A 20622-nucleotide genomic window follows, 5' to 3' on the forward strand; every position below is an offset into this window, starting at 1 on the left:
ACATTTGCAGAGGAACCAGGCAGGGCTGCCCACACTCACCCATGCTTTATATATTGGGTTTGAAGCCCATCGCTATCTACTTTAGACAGCAATTTTTTGACGCAGGAATACGGCTAGTTGGAGTGGATCACATCATCTCACTATATGCCAATGACGTACTAATATATGTCAGAAACCCTCATCTTAATGTGCCAACAATGCTGGAAGTCCTTGACAATTACGCTAAGGTCTCAGGCATACAATTCAGCAAAACCAAATCCTGCTTGTTCCCCCTAGCAGGCCTGAAAGATAAGAACGTAGAAGAACTCCCTTCGGTAGGCATAAAATGGCAGACACTTCATTCCGATACCTCGGGATTCAGATAATGCACACCCCGGAATTAATGCATGAACATAACACGTGGGCGGCACTACCTGCACTGTGTAAATCTATGGGATTCTGGGCAAAACTACCTCTATCTATGATGGGCAGGGCCTCAATAGTTAAAATGATTGTCCTCCCTAGATTCCTATATGGATTCCAAAATGTGCACTTCTACATCACAAAAGCCTTCTTTCAACTGCTCGACACAATAATCCGGGAATTCTTATGGGGAAGAGGCAGGCACAGGGTGGCTTTATCCACATTAGTCTTACCATACAAACAAGGAGGTATTCAACTACCGAATTTAGAGAAATATTACCTGGCAGCTCAGCTGGGCTTTGTATCCAAGTGGTTAGCAGACGAGACTATTTCAGAGACTCCTCTGCTACAGACCATGATCTCCCCGATACAACTGAAAGAACTAATTTGGGTCCCCCAAAACCTGCTAAGAAACGCACCCTTTCTGGCGACCTTGGGTAGGAAAATATGGCACAGGACCAATACGATTATGCACTTAAAGCAACCATACTCCCCAGAAGTGCCAATAATCTCGGGGCTGAGTAAAACCGATGCCGATCTGAATAATAATCAGGCTCTGGGGAAAAAAAGGGGTTTATACTTGGGGTGACCTATATGCCGAAGGAACCTTCCGGCAGTTTGCAACATTACAGGCGGAAGATGATATTCATACCGGCCAATACCTTTGGTACCAGTAGATCCGTAAAATAGCACGAACAAAATGGAACACCTGTCCAGAGGAACCGGACACAGACCCCTTCATAACACTGCTGTATAGGGAAAACAGTGTCCCAAATATATAGCCACCTAATTGACACTCCCAAACCTCGGAGTGCTGATCTAAAGAATAAATGGGAAACGGACATGGGACGGGAAATGACGGACAAAGAATGGGATAGAGCACTGACATTCCCTAAAGAAGTTTCTAGAAACCACAGATTCTGATTGATATAGATTAATGTACTATTCGGCATTTACCTAACCCCGAGCAAAATGGCTACATTCAGCAAATCCATGCAGCCTAACTGTGCCTGGTGCGGGGCAGATGACGCAAACTTGATCCACATGCTATGGGAATGCAACAAGACACAGAGCCTCTGGGCAAAAATAAAACAAACATGTGAGGAAGTGGGCGTGACCAGGTATGAGTGTACCCCAGCCGAATGCCTTTTGGGAACCTATCCAAGACTAGCTAAACTCAAGCACTCAGTTAAACTGATGGACATAATGTGCATAATGGCTAAAAGAACTATTGCAATGTCATGGAAAAAGCCTGCAGGACCGAACTACAAAGTGTGGCGCAAAGAGCTTGAAAAGTGGGCGAACGCTGAAACAAGGGCTTGGGAGGATAGTGTAGCCAGATCCACCGAAGAATCGAGCATGGCACTAGTAGCATGGAAAGACACCATTACAAAATTGTTTCACTCCTCAGACGATAAACCCCCTTGAACAAATCACCTGGGCAGTTTTAAGAACCACGAGGCTGACTAAGTCACTCGACGCAGGAGCATCATGGGCCCAGATAACTCTCGAAACGGTCTTGCCCCCCCCCCCCCCCCCCCACTATCCGGATACGCACCTTGCAGGAAGCTTGTATAACATTCTTCATGACAAACAAGGAGACAGTTTAATGTTAATTGTTGTTTGAAATGTTACTGTTTAATGTGGTACAGCATAATTTAAGAAAAAATTGTTCTTTTAGCAATTGTAGACGCACCCACTAATGGTGTTGCTTTGTAATCATAACTAAATGGCAATACACACATTTTAAAATAAATAGGTGTTCGACACAGATATTCATTTTGGACTATCTGAGCAGACTATTATTTAGCTTTCTTTAGACAGAGAAATTCCACCTTAGAATAGGGCAAGGTAGGCATTACTCCATCCTGCCTTTTGAGTTATTAAAACTTTGTTAAACAAACTTGAACCTGTTGTCTGTGTCTGACTCATGATGCCTTCACAGTACATAATCATCAGGACAGATTAAAGACTAAAGCATTGCTACAAAGTCATCAGGGTAGGTTAAGTGTCATTGTTGTCAAGAGGCAGCTGTGTCTCAATTGAATAAGGCAGTTTTAAGTTGTTTTCTGAAAGGCCAGTACCAGGTTTCAGATATTAAGTGTAGCAGATATGTTGGGTAGTCCCATTGTGGTCAATGCAGAAAATGTGCAAAGGGAGAAATATTTCCTAACATATGGAATGCAGGCTTCTATTGGTGGATAGAACCTGCATTTCACGCATTCTGGTTGTGAAGAGAAGAATGCAGGCTATAGTGCTGTTTATATTAATTCCGAGATTCCTCAAAGAGGTCATAGAGCGCCCCAAAACTAAGTATAAATATATCAGCTGGAAGGAGGGTTTGGGCTTGGGAGTTGTGTCATGTTACAAACTAGGCTGTGACCCACAGCATAAACCCAGAACACCCTGAACACCAAAACATATGCCCAACCAATCAGCAAGCCCTCTTCCACTGGTGGCAAATACCAATACCACTGACAGCAAAACTATCTCAAATATGGCATGCAGCCCCCCAACAATGGTACCGACTGACCGCAGATGAGGGCACAACAGACAGTGTAGGTCACTTACTCAGGCAGCTGTGGCCATAATGCACCATGAGATCTGCTCCCAGTGCCCGGGCTGTGAAGTCATCCACACAGCAAGCGCCATAGGTCACATCGCCCATCACCACAGCCTCGGCCTCTGTGAACCTGGAAGCAAGAGGTGAGAAAGTGAGGCCTTTAGTAAAAAAAAACACTTCAGCCGAATGACAAGCATCCCCATCACATTGCGCACATACCTGGCCCACCGAGTTTGCCCACCTTTCTGCCACCCTCTTAATACAAGCCCTCTTTGATTTCCTGCGTCTTTACACTACTCTTCAGCTCATGTCCCATGTCTTTATTTTAATTGTTGACGATAATGAAGTGTTATTTACATAGCGCTTTTGCCAAAATGCTGTACAAAGAACATATTTGCATACAATGATCACCTAACCGAAGTTGGTACTCATGTGTTGACCTTGTAAGCATGAAAGGCTGAGCTGGCCTTGCTGGGATTCGCTCCTGCGACATGCAGACCACACACAGATCGCATCAGCGAGTGCTCAAGCCATTGACCTACCTTACCGGCTACCATGTTCTTAATTCAGCGCCTGCTCAAGGTACAGAATAATGGCCGATTACCTTGGCACTGGGCGTTCAGATATTTCTGCTGAGAAGTTGATTAGTTAAAGGCCAACCCAAGCGCGTGGCGCCCTTGCGCACAGGGGGGGGGTTTACTAAGTTCCCGCCTTTTCACTGTGGGCCACACTCAAATGAGACAAAAGGAGTGCGAGTGGTGCATCTTTTAAAGAAAGTGGGAGTCAAACCAGAGGAGAGCACAGTGAGGACAATAAGAGAGGAGCCTGGGAAGTTTAGCTTCACTCAACCAGTAAAAGATAGCAAGCACTGGCAACGCCAACAGCTTTTGGCTGTCACGTGTCAGGCACAGCTTCAAATGCCCCAATGAGCGCCATGCAATGACTAAAGGACAGCACTAAAGTTCACTACCATACCTGCCTAACCTCCGGGTTTTCCCCAGAGACTTTGGGATTTTATTCATTTCTCCGGGTCTCTGGGGAAGACCCTGGAGACTCCGGGTTTTCGGGTCCCGTGGAGTCTCCGGGTTTTCGGGTCCCGTCCAATCCTCCATCCGATTGGCTACCGGCAGCGGTCTTTTGCAGCCAATCGGATGGACGATTGGACGGGACCGGAAACCGCACGAATGCGGTATTACCGTGTTTATTTTGCTTAAACTTTCAATATTTTTGGCCAGTTCGCCTTATGTGTTAGTCGCCTTATATCGAAGGGCGACTAAAACATAAGGAAAACTGGGCAAAAAGAATTAAAGCTGAAGCAAAAAAAAAAAAAATACGCAGAATACTGCTTTCAATCCCGGATTGAAAGCAGTATTCCTGTTTTTTCGGCTTCCATTCTTTTTGGCCAGTTTGCCTGGGCACAAGTTGAGGGTAAACGCGGGTTTGAGGGAGTCCACCCACTTTTTTCAGAGGGTGGACTTGGTTCCCCCCCCCCCCCCCAACTAAAGTGAGAAACAATGAAGGCGCTCTTTGAATTAATGAATTAGCCAACCTCAGGGATTGAACCACAGCCGTCAGGTTTTTTGCAGGCCGGACACTTCCCCACTGCAATAAATAACCTGATGAACAACAACAAACAACTAAAGGTGAAAGGTCCCATTGTGGTACTGCAAGTGCCAGGGAAAACCTTTGTATTGGTTCTTGGAGTTTAAAACCTGCACACATGTTAACGTTTTTAAAAACACAATTTGAAGAAAATATAATCTCTTGGTTTTGTTTGTGTATTGCTTTTATGTAAAGCGAATGCCATTCGTCCTGTGCAATTTGTGTGGTTATGCATGTCGTTGGACGTTCACATTTATTGCATTCCACTGTAAACTGCAAACGTGTTTCTAATGACAGCTACAAGAACCGAGTTTACCTTTTTGACAGGTGGGCGGGGCGTGTGGGCAGAGTCTTCTGTGACTGTGGGCGGGGCATACATCTCAGGGTTTTTAATTTTCAAATGTAGGCAGGTATGTTCACACCATAACAAGTGATAGCAATCAAGAAATTTCTTAACACACAACAAGCACACATCTCAAACAAAAGGTAGAGCACAGCAAATGCTCTTCTATGAAGTCTCAGCCACTTGGGTCTCTCGTTAAATGAAGGGCCGAGGCAACCCATTGAAAGTAAGGCACACAGAGAAGGTTCAGCTTTCAGCAAATCCCAATGCCAGAAATAAAATCCCAATGCCAGAAACAAAATCCCAAAATCCCACTGCCAGAAACAAAATCCCAGTGCCAGAAACAAAATCTCAGTGCCAGAAACAAAGTCTCAATGCCAGAAATAAAATCCCAATGCCAGAAACAAAATCCCAAAATCCCAGTGCCAGAAACAAAATCCCAGTGCCAGAAACAGATCATAGAAGGACGTATTGACAGATCCCTGAGGGAATGGGCCTCATTGCCAGCGTGGCGGTGAATCTGCTGGTTTACAGCCAACATCGTTTCACTTACCACCACTCTGGACTCACCACAGGATTTCAAGTGGTGGGACCGTGTTGTTTGTTCCCCATTTTTTGAGCCCATCGAACGACTTTATGGTGCTTAAGTGGAGGATTAACTTTTTGCTGGAAGTACATCCAAACTCGTAGTATGGCGGTGCGGTAAAGTGGAAGGCAAGGAATTACTGCCACTGTAACACCACATTTCGGCACACCGCCATGTTCATAATGAGGTACGATGTGTATTCATATACTTCTTCTGCAATCTCCCACTATGGAGACATTCGTGTTTGCTCCACTAGGGGCAAAGTGGGAAAGGCTTTTTGAGGTTGCTGGAAATCCGTGGATGAGGGCCAGCAAGTTCCTTGTTTGAAAAGATGCCTCAAAGTAAGAAACACAGGTAATAATGCCCCCCCCCACCCCTGCCCCCTGTGCCCCAGAGTAGAGGAGCACTCAGGCTTTGTGGCACAAGGCTGGGGCAGGTAGGATTCAGCAGGGGCATTAGGCGTGGGCAGAAGGCAGCAGCAAAGGCATGGCTATGCGTAGCCATGCCTCCCAATGCCCTGATGCCAATGCATCCGCAAAGTGGGCATCTTCCGCGGAACTGGAGTTATTAATGAGTTCTTCTCTATTGCGCACTTTGTGTGGGTGTGTGTAACGCAATTAATACTTTTGTCCTGGGAATACATGATTGCATTCGAGAGATTCTACGTGGGTGGCAGTTATATTGGGACGCATGAATAAAATAAGATGAGTAACCTTTGCAGCTTAAAACAGTTAACGGGGTATTACCAGTAAGACACAGCGGTCGAGTCTTAAGCAAGCACAGAATGGACACAGCTACTACTAAATAGGTATTACAGCCGAGTACTACAGAGCATAGCAACGGAGGCAGTACTAGGGTGGCTTATTGCAGAACCTGTCGAAGATAAACCATAAAGTGAGTAAGGGGTCCCTGGTGCTTGGAGAATGGATTCTCGCAGATTGGGTATGTTTTGGCAGATATTCATAACAAAAATATATTTTTTCAATAGAGTTTCATACCCGATTTCTCCTGCTTCCAAGCCTTGTGTGTAATAGGAGCTACAGTTACCAAATTTAAAGCTGCTCAGTTTATCACCCTTGTCATAAGGATGAAAGGCTGAGCCGGTCCTGCCACGACACGACTTGCGAAGTGCAGGCCAGCTAAGGCGAGTGCTTTACTCGTAAGCTATTGACGTCACCTAAATATCAGCTGAGAAGCATATGTGTAGACCATGTGAGGAGTGTGCACGTGGGTCCCTTATGGATAGCATTAAAAAAATGTATTTAAGAATAGGGTGTTAATTCAAACAGAAATGACTTACAAAGTAGGCAATAAAAGAGAGCGGAGGCAGTGCTGGGGAAAGATGTCTTTACATGAGAGCATTGTAGAGTTGAATGACATATACCGGGTGGTGAAGGGTTAAGAGTAGGAACATATACCAGGCACAGGGGCTCGAGGACAAACCACACCTGTTACATCAGGAGTCTGATGCCAGTACTGAAGCATTTGCTAATTACCTACAGTGGTCCTGAGAGCCCAATGCAGGAGAGGCGGGTTGGGCGGTTAGTTTGGATAAGAGGAGGGACTCCTTCCGTTGCTAGCAGGTGACGTTCGATCCTCGTTTTAAAGAGTTCCACTGAGGAAATGGCTTTGAGGGGCAGGTGGAGAGCAGAGGAAAGGCGTGGAAGCGGGAGGATGGGGATGGAACCCTTTATTCCTGGTATCTGATACAACACGCATCTCGCTCCAAGGAGCAGCAGAGCACGTTACAACGACCCTTTACAGTAGGAGGCCCATTCCAAGAGAACGGAGTGGGGTGCGGGGGTTGGGGGTTCTAGTATACATTGGTGCTTGGCTGGAGGTCGGGATCAGGTGTATGGAACACTATCAGACAGCACCTTGTTCCCTTGACACATTTGCATTAGGTTTCACTTAACTCCAGTACAGTAAGCGGGAAGTAATCTGCCCGGAATCACATGATTTATGACCAAGTGTGAATGCTGGGATTATTTCTCAGGTCTCGGGTGCCTAAGTCACATACACGGTGTCTGGACTGCTTCTCCTCCCCGAGGTAGGCTTGGCTATCCCTGTGAATCAGATCAACGTGTATGATTACATAAACATATTACAAAATCACTACAAACTCGTTAAGAAGAGTTACACATGTGCAGAAAACCACCATGGGGGTGTTTTGGCATAGTATAAACGATTTTTAACATAACCGAGTGCTCTCCTCTAGCCCTTCCTGTGTATCCAAGCTGTTTGCTTGAACCTACTCCTGCTTCATCTGTCCTCTCCCCTCTGCCCTTTCTATTACTCCCCAGGTCCAGGCCTGGTTACGCCTGAAGGGGGCACCATAAGCCACATTACGAACACGCCTTGGTGCTATGAGACCGCCACTGTGGTGATTAGCAGTGTGAAGTAACAGTCTTATCTCAGTGGCTATTTGCTTTTGCATTGTAATCACAATGTACCCAATGGCCTTATTATAAAGGTTAATGATATTATAAGTGTTCATACCGCCAAATTGCATTACTGCTACCACCAGTGGTAATGGTTTCTCACTGCACGATTATGGGTGTTTGTTACTCACCATTCTGAAGTCCCTTAGGACCACTTTAGGGAGTGGCAGTATTACTGCGTGCGTTCACACCACTGCTACCCTGTACCTCAATTCACACACAGGCAAACAAAACCAAAAATCTGGTGGAGTGGTAAAAGAGGCGATAATTGGAAATACTTTCCTTTTTAACATTGCTGCCATACTCATCATTAGGCACCATGTTGTCTTTAGGGAACATATTTAACGAATAATGCAGACACACCATTGATCTTCCCTGTGACACAGAAGACCCATCCAACTTTCGTCCTATCTCAAACATACCATACTGTACAGGAGCAGTTACAGGCCTTTGCAGGAAATCCCGCCACTGCCTCCTATATGGTGGAAGTCTGAGATTGTGCCGTGTTTCACATCAGCAGTTGTGCCAATACCGCAGCTCATATTCAAAAGAAGATATCCATTGAGACAACCCTATCGAATGTATCCCCGAAGAGACAAAAATCTTAGGGAGGGACTCCCTGAAGGAATCAGAAAAAGAGCAAAGAGAGAAGCTAGTGACGTCACAAGAGACATGTGTGACGTCCCAAAATATTGGTTGAAAAGGATGCATGGATCCTATAGAAACTAATGATAAAGTAAAGAGACAAGTGAACTTTTAAAATACAAAAAAGATTACACATGCACAAAGTGCTGTAGAGAATCAATGTTCAATTATTGTACAGACGCTGAAACGCAAGGTAGACTAAGTCATCATAGAAGCTGGCTACATGTAGTGAAAAGAATGCAGGCGGAGCGGCCACTCTATAGAAGCTGGACATCAGTATCATGAATTTTAGTAAGCCAGGACCCATGAACAAGAAGGGGAGAATTATGTTGCAACAATAAAAAGCTGAGATCGTGGAGCTGCATGGCGAGGCTGTCTGGCCTGGTATCAAAACTGAAGCAGCCAAGGTTGGTTATCTATTCTTGAAAGGAGTGAATGTGCAAAGGATGAATCGTCTTTTGTAAAAGTGCAAGGAAAGAGCACCAAGAGTGATAGGTTTTATTCATTTAAGACATTTAAAACCTGCAAAATGGAACAAATCGTGGTCTCCTGTCACATGAGCCAAGAATGAAAATAGGGTCGAACTTGGGAGTCCTAGAACAACAATAGTGAATGCTTGCACTCCCAAGTATTCCCAGAGACAAGGATACTTTGGAATGCCAAGTTCAAAGACAATCTTCATGGCAGAAGGCTTGGGTGATGAGAGATGGTGGGCTAATTGGGTGGGATGATAGTCAGGCCCACCTCTTTGCACCTGGGTCTATGTTTACATGCTGTCTAGTGAACCGAATGTTCCAGACATGGCACAAGCATGCCAACCAATTGTAGAGGTCCGTATAATGAAGAACCTTATATTTTAAAAACCAATTGAAAACCATGTACCAAATGATTTTAAGGATGACATGTTTTAGAGGTAGGCATATATTGTACACCTGACAGTGGGCAGCCAATCACAATCTTAGTTCCTATGTAATCTATACTTAGATGTTCCCCTTAAGCCTATCACAATCCCTAGTAGGTTTTTCATTATTTGCCACTTAGTATGATGTCACCTCTGACATAACTTTAGTATAAAGTCTATGCTTTGTGAAACGATTGCTGAGAGAAATTGAGCAAACGTCCGTTGATGTCTGTTGTAACTTCCCGTTTTAGATAATTGATAATAAAACGGTACTTTGCCATTTTCCTGAGTTGGTTCGGTTATTTGGACTCAAGAGTTATTCTGTGAACCCATCCTTTGCTTGCACGTTACTAACGGGCCATAAGCTCAAAACACAGTCAAATTTCTAAACAGCTATGCATACAACGGCCAAATCTTGGAGCATTTGGGATGACCTCAAAATCACAGATGACAACATCTCCTCAACACTAGTGCTCTTGGACATCTCAGCAGCCTTCGACACAGTTAACAACAGTACACTAATTAGAAGGCTTGAAGAACCCAGACTTCATAACACAACTCTACAATGGATAAGATAATTCCTAATAGACACAAAGGCAGAACAGAAATCACCTGGCTCCATCTTTTCAGTTCACACCCAGTCACCCCCAGGGATCAAGCCTCTCGTCGGTCCTCTTTGACATCTATATGACCCCTTTAAAGAAGATCATAAAATCATATGAGCTCACCTGTTACAACAATTGGGATGACACAAAAATCATATACAAAAGGGCCGACAACTGAAATTCTACCACCATCCTTAGGAACTGCCTCACACGAATAAATTAATGGATGATGGTCAACTACCTAAAACTCAACACAGACAAAACAGAAATACTGATAATCTCACCTCACACCGCACCTGAAAAACCTCTACTATGTCCGTTAACTGTCCTAAACCATCTAAAGTGATCAAGAACCTAGGCATATTGATGGATAATGGACTCATGATGGAACCCCAAGTCAATGCAACAGTCAAACAATGTTTCTACCATTCCCGATCTATCCGGCATATTATGATCTACCTCACCTTTGCGCACAGAGGGCTGGCCATCTTCTCGCTGATTCTTCCAAAAATCGACTATGCAAACAGCATTTGCCTAGGAATGCCAGACTGCATCACAAAGAAACTTCAAAGGATCAAAAATACAGCAGCAAGACTGCTACTCAGACTCAACAGGAAAGAACGCATAAGAGCAGCTCTCAGAACACTCACTGGCTACCAATCAAAAAAGGATACACTTTATGGCCTTCTGCATCGCCCACAGAACACACAGCAGGTTATTTTTATTTAGCAGAGAAAGACAGGATCAGAGACTCACTAAAGTTTGAAGGCGCATCCAAACAGTGCCTGGTGGAAAGGAACCAGGCCTGCCAATCAGGGTCGGGGATCCTGAGACAGAGAGGAATCTTAGAAGGGCCTATTGGAGAACTGAGATATTTCCACACCAATTGTTGAACTATGTTAGAAGCCTGGGGTAGGGAGACATCTCCAGCAGTTGATGAACTGTACGAGAACCATGAGGCAGGCTGGAGAAGGGAGACATTCCCCTAACACTTGGGGAGCTGAACATTCCAGAACTGCCTTTTTGTCCAGTGAAAGGGAGTCACTCATTTGGGCTAGGAAGTCCTTCTTTTTATTTAGTTTAAACTTAGAGTGTGAAGGGCAGAGTTAGGATTCGGACATTGAGACTTCTGCTTTTGACATCCTGGCTGTGACATAAGTTATTTTGGTAGAGGCAAGGAAATTCCTCTTAGTTAGGGCAAGGTAGGGTTTTCTTTTCATTTTGTCACTTTAAAAGTTCATGACAACCACCATGACCCCTCTGTGTCAGAGTTTTACTTCTGCACCCATACAATGTCCATGGCTACAATTTGTCCTTTCTTTTCCCATCAGTTGCCAAACTGTAGGGAGTACTTCTGGTCGTGTGGCACACTTCTTGTTTCCACTAACTAACAGACCCCACATTCTTCTTCCTTTCAGGGTAGCGGGGACTCTATAGGAGGTGTTGTTTCCTGCATACAGAAAAGAGTTGGTGCTCTTTCTATTTTTCTTCCCCATTCTTGTGAGGCTTCTCCCGATTCTTTTCCTTTTTTTCCTCTCTTTTCCTTCTCTAATCAATCAGTTTCTCGTGTTTCCCTCTCTAAGGATTTGGGGCTAAACATGGTATGACCCCTTGCCCACAAAACCAGCAAAGGGGTATAGGTTTCTCATCTTGTGTGGGAGGTATAGAGAGAGATTTTGGGAGAGAGTCCGGGCCCTTTTCCTCTTATGGGTTTTTACCAAAATGGTCTCTCAAGGAGGGTTTGGGATACCCATATAAAGGGTCTTCTGGATCTTCCGAATACCTATGCACGCTATGCTCATGGAACTCTTTGCCAGGTTCTTCTTTGTCAAGTTCATGGACCGTCATATTCCCTTGCCCTAGGGAAGTCCAAAGGGGTATATTATTTACGTCAACGGGCTCCTCCTTTGTTGCCGTTATCTGGGCATAGAGGATGGTAACAGAATTTATCTTGAAACTTTTCTCTTGGCCTTCCTTCAACCCCACTTCCCAAGGGAAGGAGTACATTCTGGCTGTAAGGATTGGAGGAGGAAAGGGTCTCCTATCTCTTTCTCTCATTTGGGTGATTCAGGGTCACTACGGTCCAATACAGTATTCTGGCTAAATGGTTTAGGAATGGTAGGGTTTTGAAATCTTTTCCATCACCCTGGGATTCGGATGACCCCCCCCTCCCGGTGTCAGGCTCGGCTAGGTCCTTGTTCTGAGACAAGGAGAGAAGGACTGAAGCTTGGGGAGTGTTAAGACCTCCTAATTTCCAGGATGGGGAGGTCTCCCTTAACATGGAGTACTAGGCGTTTCTGTCCTCTCCCTTAATGGGTTCTACGTCAGTTTGTTCTATGGCTTCCCCCAGATGAATTTTAATGGTCTGGCTCTGGGGGAGAGGTTTGTCTGGGGAAAGTGTTGGACCATTCAGGGCAAAGGAAGTGGCCTGTGGTGTATCGGGAGGATGATTTCTTTGTTTCCATTGATAATGCTCAAAATAGGTTTCCCGGGTCTCTTCCATAATGGATGGTTTCTCAATACCGTGTTCATTCAGGTCCTGTGTATCCCAACATGTCTGACTATCTTGGAGAAGTTTGTAAACCAAATGGCTGACCAGATCCCCTCTCTTCACTGAGATATCACTGGAGGTATAGTTCAGGATGATAAACTTTAGTTGGTTCTACAAGGAAAAAGAGGTAGGATTCTTAAACCCTTCTTCAACTGAGACCTTGTAGGTGGGGTTACATATGTGATGGAATTTTCAAGTGTAATTATGGGAAGGCTCAGGGAAACTATAATCTTATTTCCCCCGGGATCCAATAATTTTGAGGGCGTAGGAGCTGGTAGCGGTTCCCCTCTACACCTGTCCAGGTAGGAAAAATGGCTTGTGGAGTCAAACAATGGAAGGACAGTCCCACCCTAGGCTGTGCCGAGTTTGTTGGGTTTCAAGGGTAACTGTGTACTCGGGTGTTCTTCTGATGTCCTGTTTGAGGATGAATTCCACCTAGGGGCAGGCTATAGCCAATTTTCGCTTGCAGCAAAATCAGTTCGCTGACAGAGAAGGGATTCTGAGTCAGTAGATTTTCATAGGTGCACAATTCAAGGTTTCAGTTCGTGAGGGTCAGGTTGACATATCTCAGGGCCCCCAAGCTTGCATCAACCAGGTTATTTCCTACTCCTGACACCATCTGTAAGGGTGCATAAGTAAGACTCTACAACCACGATGACCCCTGTGTCAAAGACTTTTATTAATGTGATAACATGAAAAGAAAACTATCTTGCCAGAGCGGTTTCCCTGCCTCAACAAAATACTAATGACTTTGTCAGAATATCAAAAGAAAATGTTCATAGTCCTATGTCAGAATCCTAGCTCTCTCCCTCACATTCTATTCTAAACTAAATCAAAGAATCTTCCTGGTCCAGAGGCAATGTTCTCTCCCCCTAGAAAAAAGGCCGTCCTTGGTTTGAAAGTTCTCAAAGTTCAGTTTTAACTGGTGGGGGAAATGTCTCTCTTCCCTGGTCCATTTATATGGGTCCCACACATCGGTTGGCAGGCCCGGTTAACCTCTCGCCAAGGTACTGCGATGAGGAAGAGTGTTTTTGGTTAATCCTCCAATCTGTTATGGGTATCTAACCCTGGTTGGCAGACCTGGCTCCCTACTGTACCAGGTATTACGACAAAGAAGAGTGGTTCGGATGCTCCTGCAAATTGTGGTGGGTCCCTGACCTTGGTTGGCACACCTGGTTCACTTTCCTGCCAGGTACCACAGTCCCATTGAAAGATTGACCATCTGTTTATTTCTGGCACACCCGTTTCAGTGTTCTGCCAGGGGTTCTTGGGTTTTACTGTCTCTTGGTTTTGGAATGGGTTCCAGACCCTGCCCTTCTGGTTCCCTGTGTCTTTCTGGCCATCACCAAAAGCCTCAGTACTTTCGGGTTGAATGTTTGGTCTCCTCATGACCAACAGAGGCTCGCAGTCACTCTGCTCAGTTTTCCACAGTGTCCCTCCCTCTATCCCTCGCTCCCTCCCTCCCCCAGGCTCTTTGCTCTCTGTGATGGCTCTGCAGCAATACGAGTGTGGTAGCCAGAGGTTCTCTTCCTTCTCGGTTTCTGCCCTGGACTGCTTCAGCAGCTCTGTTTGGGTGTCAACACTTTCTCTGGCTCGGCTTTCTTTGTGGCGGTTCTGCAGTAAGCAAGTGCATGGCTTTCCTTTGCCTGGAGGCCGGTTCTCCACCATTCTCTCCCACCTGCCGGTTGCAGACGGTTTCGGGTCCTCACGGGAGCTGTCACCATGTCCCGGTCAGCAGTCTTCTCCTCATGCCAAGCCAGGCGTCTTCCTGGCCCTTGGTTCCTCTTGTCAGGATCTCGCATTTGTTCCACCAGTTAGGAACTCCCCAGCTTCTTCCAGCTCTCTGTACTTCGCCGGCTCGCAAAGGTTCCCTCTCTCTCTGCTAGGTAAACTGGTCCACAGTCCCTTCTCATAATAATAATAATAATAATTTGGCATTTATATAGCGCTACGAACCCTCAGGTATCTGAGCGCTGCTTATTATTATGCGCTGCTTATTATTACCCACGGTGTGTGGTGCTCATTTATCGACCTCGGAAGGATGAAAGGCTGATTTTGGCCCCGCCGGGATTCAAACCTGCGTTAGCAAGCTCTGCACGATGTCAAAGCAAGCGCTCTACTCGCTGTGCCACTTGACCGGCTTAGGTCAAGTGGCACATCAGAACACTGTTTCCTTGCTCATTGCTCCTCGAGGGAGGGCTTGTCAACACTTCTTGGTTTCCCTCCTCTATTTCAACTACTTTTGAACTAATAGGAAGTCGGTAACCACTAGAGGGTTTCATGAGGTTCCGATAGATGATCTTCATGCTTCCACACTTCTCCCTCGTCACAGTACTGCTCTTGCGGGTCCCTTGTGAGTTAATGGAGTTCTTCTTCGTCACAGTATTGGGAAAAGGATCTTCACTTGGGTAATTCCTATTCTTCCTAGGCCCAGTACTTTCATGGGGAATGGTAGGAGGACAGTAACTCATGACCCTAAAATGGAAGAGGTTGTTGTTAGGGTTGTAGGAAGGGGGTCTTGGGGCAGGTGACTGGGGGGGGACACTGCGCTCCCTTCAGATAGTCGTCTCTAGTCCCACAGGGGGTTCCCTCCCCTTGAGGTCCTCCAGCTGAGTACCACTCCCAGGGTTACAGCTGGGTAGGGTTCTCATTGCGCCGGTGCGAAGGGAATAGTGACGATGACATGGGATTCATCACAATTCCTCTGGAATCTGCCTTCTTTTATCAGGTGGTAATATCAGGTGGACTCTACATTAATCCATTGCGTTAGCGTCAGTATGGGCATCAATGCTGGCTTAATCGCACCCGCCTTTGTATGGCTGAACGGGAAATGGAGGCAGTCACGTTATGTCCATCTCACTCCCCAACTCTGCCATATGATTTTAGCAAAATTAGGCTGGTCTCAACAAATGATATTTACCGCCATTTTTTCTGATCCAGTCACCCACCTGAAAAATGCCCAAAGTATCCTTTCGTGTGGGATTCAGAGCCCTCTCCTCTGGCACTGGGTAGGGAGAATTCTCTCTTCAGCACTTGGTACAGTGTTCTCTGTTGATGGACGCAGCAGACAGCACTCTCTCTCGGAGGTCATCGAGACACCGGTTTGGAACCTGCTCTTTCGCTCTCTCACGGCCTCTTGTAAGTGTCAGTAAACTGCACATGCTGCCAGAGTCAGAAACATAATTAAACTCGGGCGATAATCCGCTGCTTCAATTGGTTAAATCTGTTTGCAATTCCAGGGATTATCCCATCATCAAATAATACCCACCAGGCTTGGAACGCGCGAGAGGCTCTCTCCGCAGAGAACCATACCGTGACCACCAGATTCTGCAGGTGTGAGAGTGAAAGCCTCTGAAGGGCCCAGTGCTAAATGGCAACAAGAGCGTCCACTTGGCAGTACAGTGTGGCACCGGGTCTCCAGTACACAGTGGTCTGAAACATGGCATACATTGCATTCATAATAACAGTGCAATTAGAACATCGAGGCTGTGTGTGACCAAATGACACAATGAATACAGCTGTGAAAGGGTGGGCAACAAAACTGTGAAAGACCTTCGTTCAAGCAACTCAAGAGTGCTGTCTGGTGTTGCAACCAGTGCATTGTCTCTAGGGTGCCAGGCTTCAAGTCAGGCACAGTTTTACAGAAATGTATTAGGACATGTAGGGGTCATGACCCTCCCTTCACTGCACTGTACGATGTCACTACACGTAATTTACGGTCGGGGGCTGGGCCTCGGGTGGTAGGGGATGGCGGCCTATCAGACGTCTCCATGCTCGAACACACACCAAAGAGGTAGAGACTGTGGTCTGTAAAGGGTGTTGGGAGCATTGTCCTGAAGTTTATGCCTAATGCCAAAATGTCCAACCAACACAGCAGAAGATTGAGAACAGACTGATCCAGCTGCAGCCACTTTTGGAGAAGTGGTCTTGATGGCTAGTTCCATCAGAAAATGTTCAGGTGGTCAGAACAGGTTTACAATAACACATAGTAGCTGCTTGTTGACGGATGCCCTGTGCATGTGCAGGAAGACAGCATTAGTGTTAGGAGTATGGGAATAACCCTGAACAGCTCTCCCTTCTTAAGCCTCAATGAGCATCCATGAGATCATTCCTTTTCCAGTCCTCACAATATGCTGCTTGTACAAGACCACAAGACTGTAATGTAATGAATACCCCACCGCTCAGTGCTGATTGCTTTTTTTTAACCACCACGTAGTACACTAGAGCTCTGGATGTACTGCTTGCCCAAGCTCACAAGACTGCTCTGCATCGACATCCCCTTCAAGTGCTGATTCCTTTTCAAGATTTTACAATTTGCTGCTTGACCAGGACCACAAGACTGTAGGGTAATGAGGCCGTCCCCTGACCCCGCCCGTCTCCCATTGATGAGATAATTGCTTTTTTCCCACATGTAAAATGCAAGAGCTCTGTATGTACATGAGGAATGCAAGAGCTCTGGATGTACATGTAGAATGCAAGAGCACTGAATGTACTGTTTGCCCAAGATCCCAAGGCTGCTCTGCATTAACTCCCCCTCACATTAATTTGCTGATTTCTTTTCAATATCTCACAATAAACTGCATGACCATGATCACAAGACTGTAGTGTCATGAATCTCTCCATCTCCAGGGGGCAATTTCTTTCTTTCCCATATGTAGAACATACTGATTTAGTTCCCACCGCCCCCCCCCCCCCATGGAGAGCAACATCTAATTCCCTATTGTGATCGCTCAGGATCACAAGGCTGCATTGTAAGGAATCCCTCCATCTTCGCGCACTGAGTGCTGCTCTTTCCTCCGAGGTTCCGAATATAGGGTGAGCACGTGATCACAGGGCACTATTTCCTACTGATAAGAACAGCCCACCTTCTTCAACACCATGTTATTAAGCTCATCTCATAATGTGCTTTACATGCAATATCAAACGCCGGTTACTGTTGTAAAAAACGATTGTGACACCTGAAGATTTGCTCTCATGCTTACGATCGTTACAATTTATAGTGTATATTTTGGGTGAGTACAGGAATTTAGATTGCATTACATTTCAGTTTAACTAAATCAATACCACGTTCCATGTCACCCTTCGGTTATACAGCTGCATAACTGTTTGCCCATTGTATGGACTGCTAGTCCTAAATTAATTGATGCCAACTATACTTGCTTGCTAACATCTTACATTACCGGTTGCCCGCTAGACGAATAGTGTGCCCCAAATTGTTTTCGCACTGTAGGAATTGTTTGCCATATACTAACTAATGCCCACTGTATGAACTGTTGAACCTAGATTAATTGTTCCCCAATTGCATGTCCCCCCTGGCTTCCTAGATTAATTGTATGCCCTAGATTAATTGTTACCCAGCAGTATTCTTCTCCCGGGCATCCTAAATCAATTGTGTATCTAGATGAATTGATCGCGAGCATCGTAGACGAGTGGATGCCCACAGGATGAGTTGTCTGCCATGGATTATTTGTTGTAAAGCGCATTAATGGCCATTCCACTGTATCTGCTCCATAGGTGCCCTAGATTAATTGTCAGGAACAGAATTATTCTCGCCAGCATTCCTTTGCCCTTATGTTGCCAACATATTAATTTGTTGCCTACGGTGATGCCGATCTCATGTGTCCCACGGCAAGCCGCTGCCTGATGTCCACTGTCATTTTGGTCCCCAATGTGTCCCTTCTCCATGGTGCCCCAGTACAACATGTGCCTGATTGGGATCTTGCTCCGAACACATAGGAGAAACACTCTGAATTGCCCACTAAATCCCCAACACTAGCACCCTCATTCCCCATACTCGACCTCCACATGCAGGCCAACTATGGCACTCACGCACAGCAATTGTAAAATCCCTCAGACACCCAACAGCAGAACTGTACACCTCTAGAAGAACTTACATAACTCTGCCCCGGCCAATCCATCCTGACAACATGGGCACAAGAGGCTCCCATCTTAACACAAATGCCCTTATGCCCTCGACACAGACCACCTCAAAACAGCCCTGCACACAGAGATGAGGGTACTCCACGCGGCAATAGAACAGCAAAGCTAGCTTGCATTTTCCTTCTATCCCAGTTAACCTAAACCACCCCCCTCTCTTTCAGATCCGCCAGGAGACCAGGAAATGACAGCAGCATGCTGTATAAACCCCAGTAACACAACATAAGGTATAGAGCTTCTTGCTGAATTCCGCCAGCATCTAACCGCTGTAATAAGCGGTGTCACTATTATTATTCAATCGTGGTGCTAAAGAGTAAACACTTCTTGGTGCAATCCTATGTATAAATGCATTGCCTTGCATTGCAGAGTATTTGCTCTTCTCATCTGATCCTTATTTCCCTGTGTAGTCCCTACTGGAGTTCTTCTTGCTACTGTTGCTGGATGTTTGTTGCTGAACGCAGGGTTGTGACTTGCTATACCACATCAAGGCCCCGGTCTCTCGTTTCCGTTAGCCACATAGAAAAGAGCATCAAAGCCACTCGGCGCCAACGCTTCTGCACTCTGGCTGCCCACCAGTGCAGCCCTGTAGTCCACTGTCGGAGGTGCCCAGAGCAATGCACTTGTATAAACCTGTGTCGAGAGTTCCCTTGCAGAACAGCCCTGTTCACGTCCGTACTCGCATACACGCAACCCCTGCAGTTCCTCGACTCCTGGGCCTACACTCTGGCTGCTTGAATTGTCTGCCTCCACTCCAGGTTCCTTGACTGTTGTACCTTCGCTCCCAATACTCGGCTCCTTGTTCCCAGACTCAAGAGCCTGCTCTCCTGGCCCCTTGTCATCTGAGCCTCCATTCCTGACTCCTCGTCTTAAGAGCCTCTGCTCCTGTCTCATTTTCATCTGAACCCTCACTCCTGGATCCTTGTCACCTGAGCCTCTGCTCCTAGCTCCTCATCTTCTGAGCCTTCCCTCCTGGCTCCTCGTCTTTTGAGACTCCGTTCCTGGCACCTTGTCACCTGAGCCACTGCTTCTGGCACCTTGTCACCTGAGCCACTGCTTCTGGTTCCCTGACTTCTGGGCTTCCACCCGAAGTCCTTTACTTCTGAGCCTTTCCTCTTTGTTGTGTTATTCCTAAGCCGCCCTGTGCTTCCTTTGTTTGCAGTTCCATTCAGTTTCTCGACGGCTTTGGTACTCTGCATCCATCTACCAGAGTGGTGTTTGTATATGTCCGAGTCAATATGGATGAAAGTTTGTTCCTATGGGGTCGCTTCCTCGTCTCAGTACCATAGTGGTATACATTGGGCGATGGTTTTCTAACATAATAGAGAAGGGATTGGAAATATCCCATGAAAGCCTGGGGGACATTTGATTCTTGATGAAAGGGAAATGGGGGATATCATGTCTCACCCACGTGCGCCTCATCCCCACTTCCCAGCTCTCCTCCTCCCAGGTGATGCTCCCTCGCCTATCCACTCCCAGGGTCGGGATCCGAAAGCGGCTGCCTTTCCCTGGCGGGAGGGTATTTTGGGGAAAGAAGTGAGGATGCCCTCAGATTCCCCACATAGCACACACAATGGTTCTCTTGCATTCATTCCAGACTACCTCTCCACACCCACCCACTACATGCACTACTATATGACACATTGAACAACACCTCTGCCATTAGAATGCAGCTATCCCCCATGAGAGAAATGAGGTCTAGCTGAACACACAATGCTTCTCCTGCTCTTGCCTACTCGCCAGAAGACCTCTCTGCATGCATCCACATGGCCACCCCTACCTACATTCGTATTGGCTGAAATGCACACACGCATTCTATAACCCTCTGGCAAACTTCCCATACATGGACGTCTCACCCTGAAGGGCGCTCCTCCCACAGCATGTTGGAACTATACCAATGATGAAAGATGCTATACAAATGACAACAACATTAGATTACATTACATGTCAACTGCTTCGTCCTGCAAACAAAAAAGTTGAACTCGAGGGCAAGAAACAATCTTCACTTCTCCACCTATGAGTTGAAGATTGTTTCAATGCTAACGAATT

The 20622-nt window shown here is 46.1% G+C and overlaps 1 protein-coding gene across 2 annotated transcripts in view; it reads right to left on the minus strand.

Annotated features, from left to right (window-relative positions):
* Nucleotides 1-20622, minus strand: part of DPH1 (diphthamide biosynthesis 1) — a 1780687-nt gene that overhangs the window by 1073558 nt on the left and 686507 nt on the right. For both annotated transcript variants that reach the window (XM_069615361.1, XM_069615360.1), the window contains one exon: nucleotides 2974-3095. In XM_069615361.1, the coding sequence (XP_069471462.1) occupies nucleotides 2974-3095 (122 nt within the window). The remainder of the gene's footprint in view (nucleotides 1-2973; nucleotides 3096-20622) is intronic.

Source organism: Ambystoma mexicanum, chromosome 9 (assembly GCF_040938575.1).
Source record: "Ambystoma mexicanum isolate Mex_15411 chromosome 9, UKY_AmexF1_1, whole genome shotgun sequence".
Taxonomy (NCBI): Eukaryota; Metazoa; Chordata; class Amphibia; order Caudata; family Ambystomatidae; genus Ambystoma; species Ambystoma mexicanum.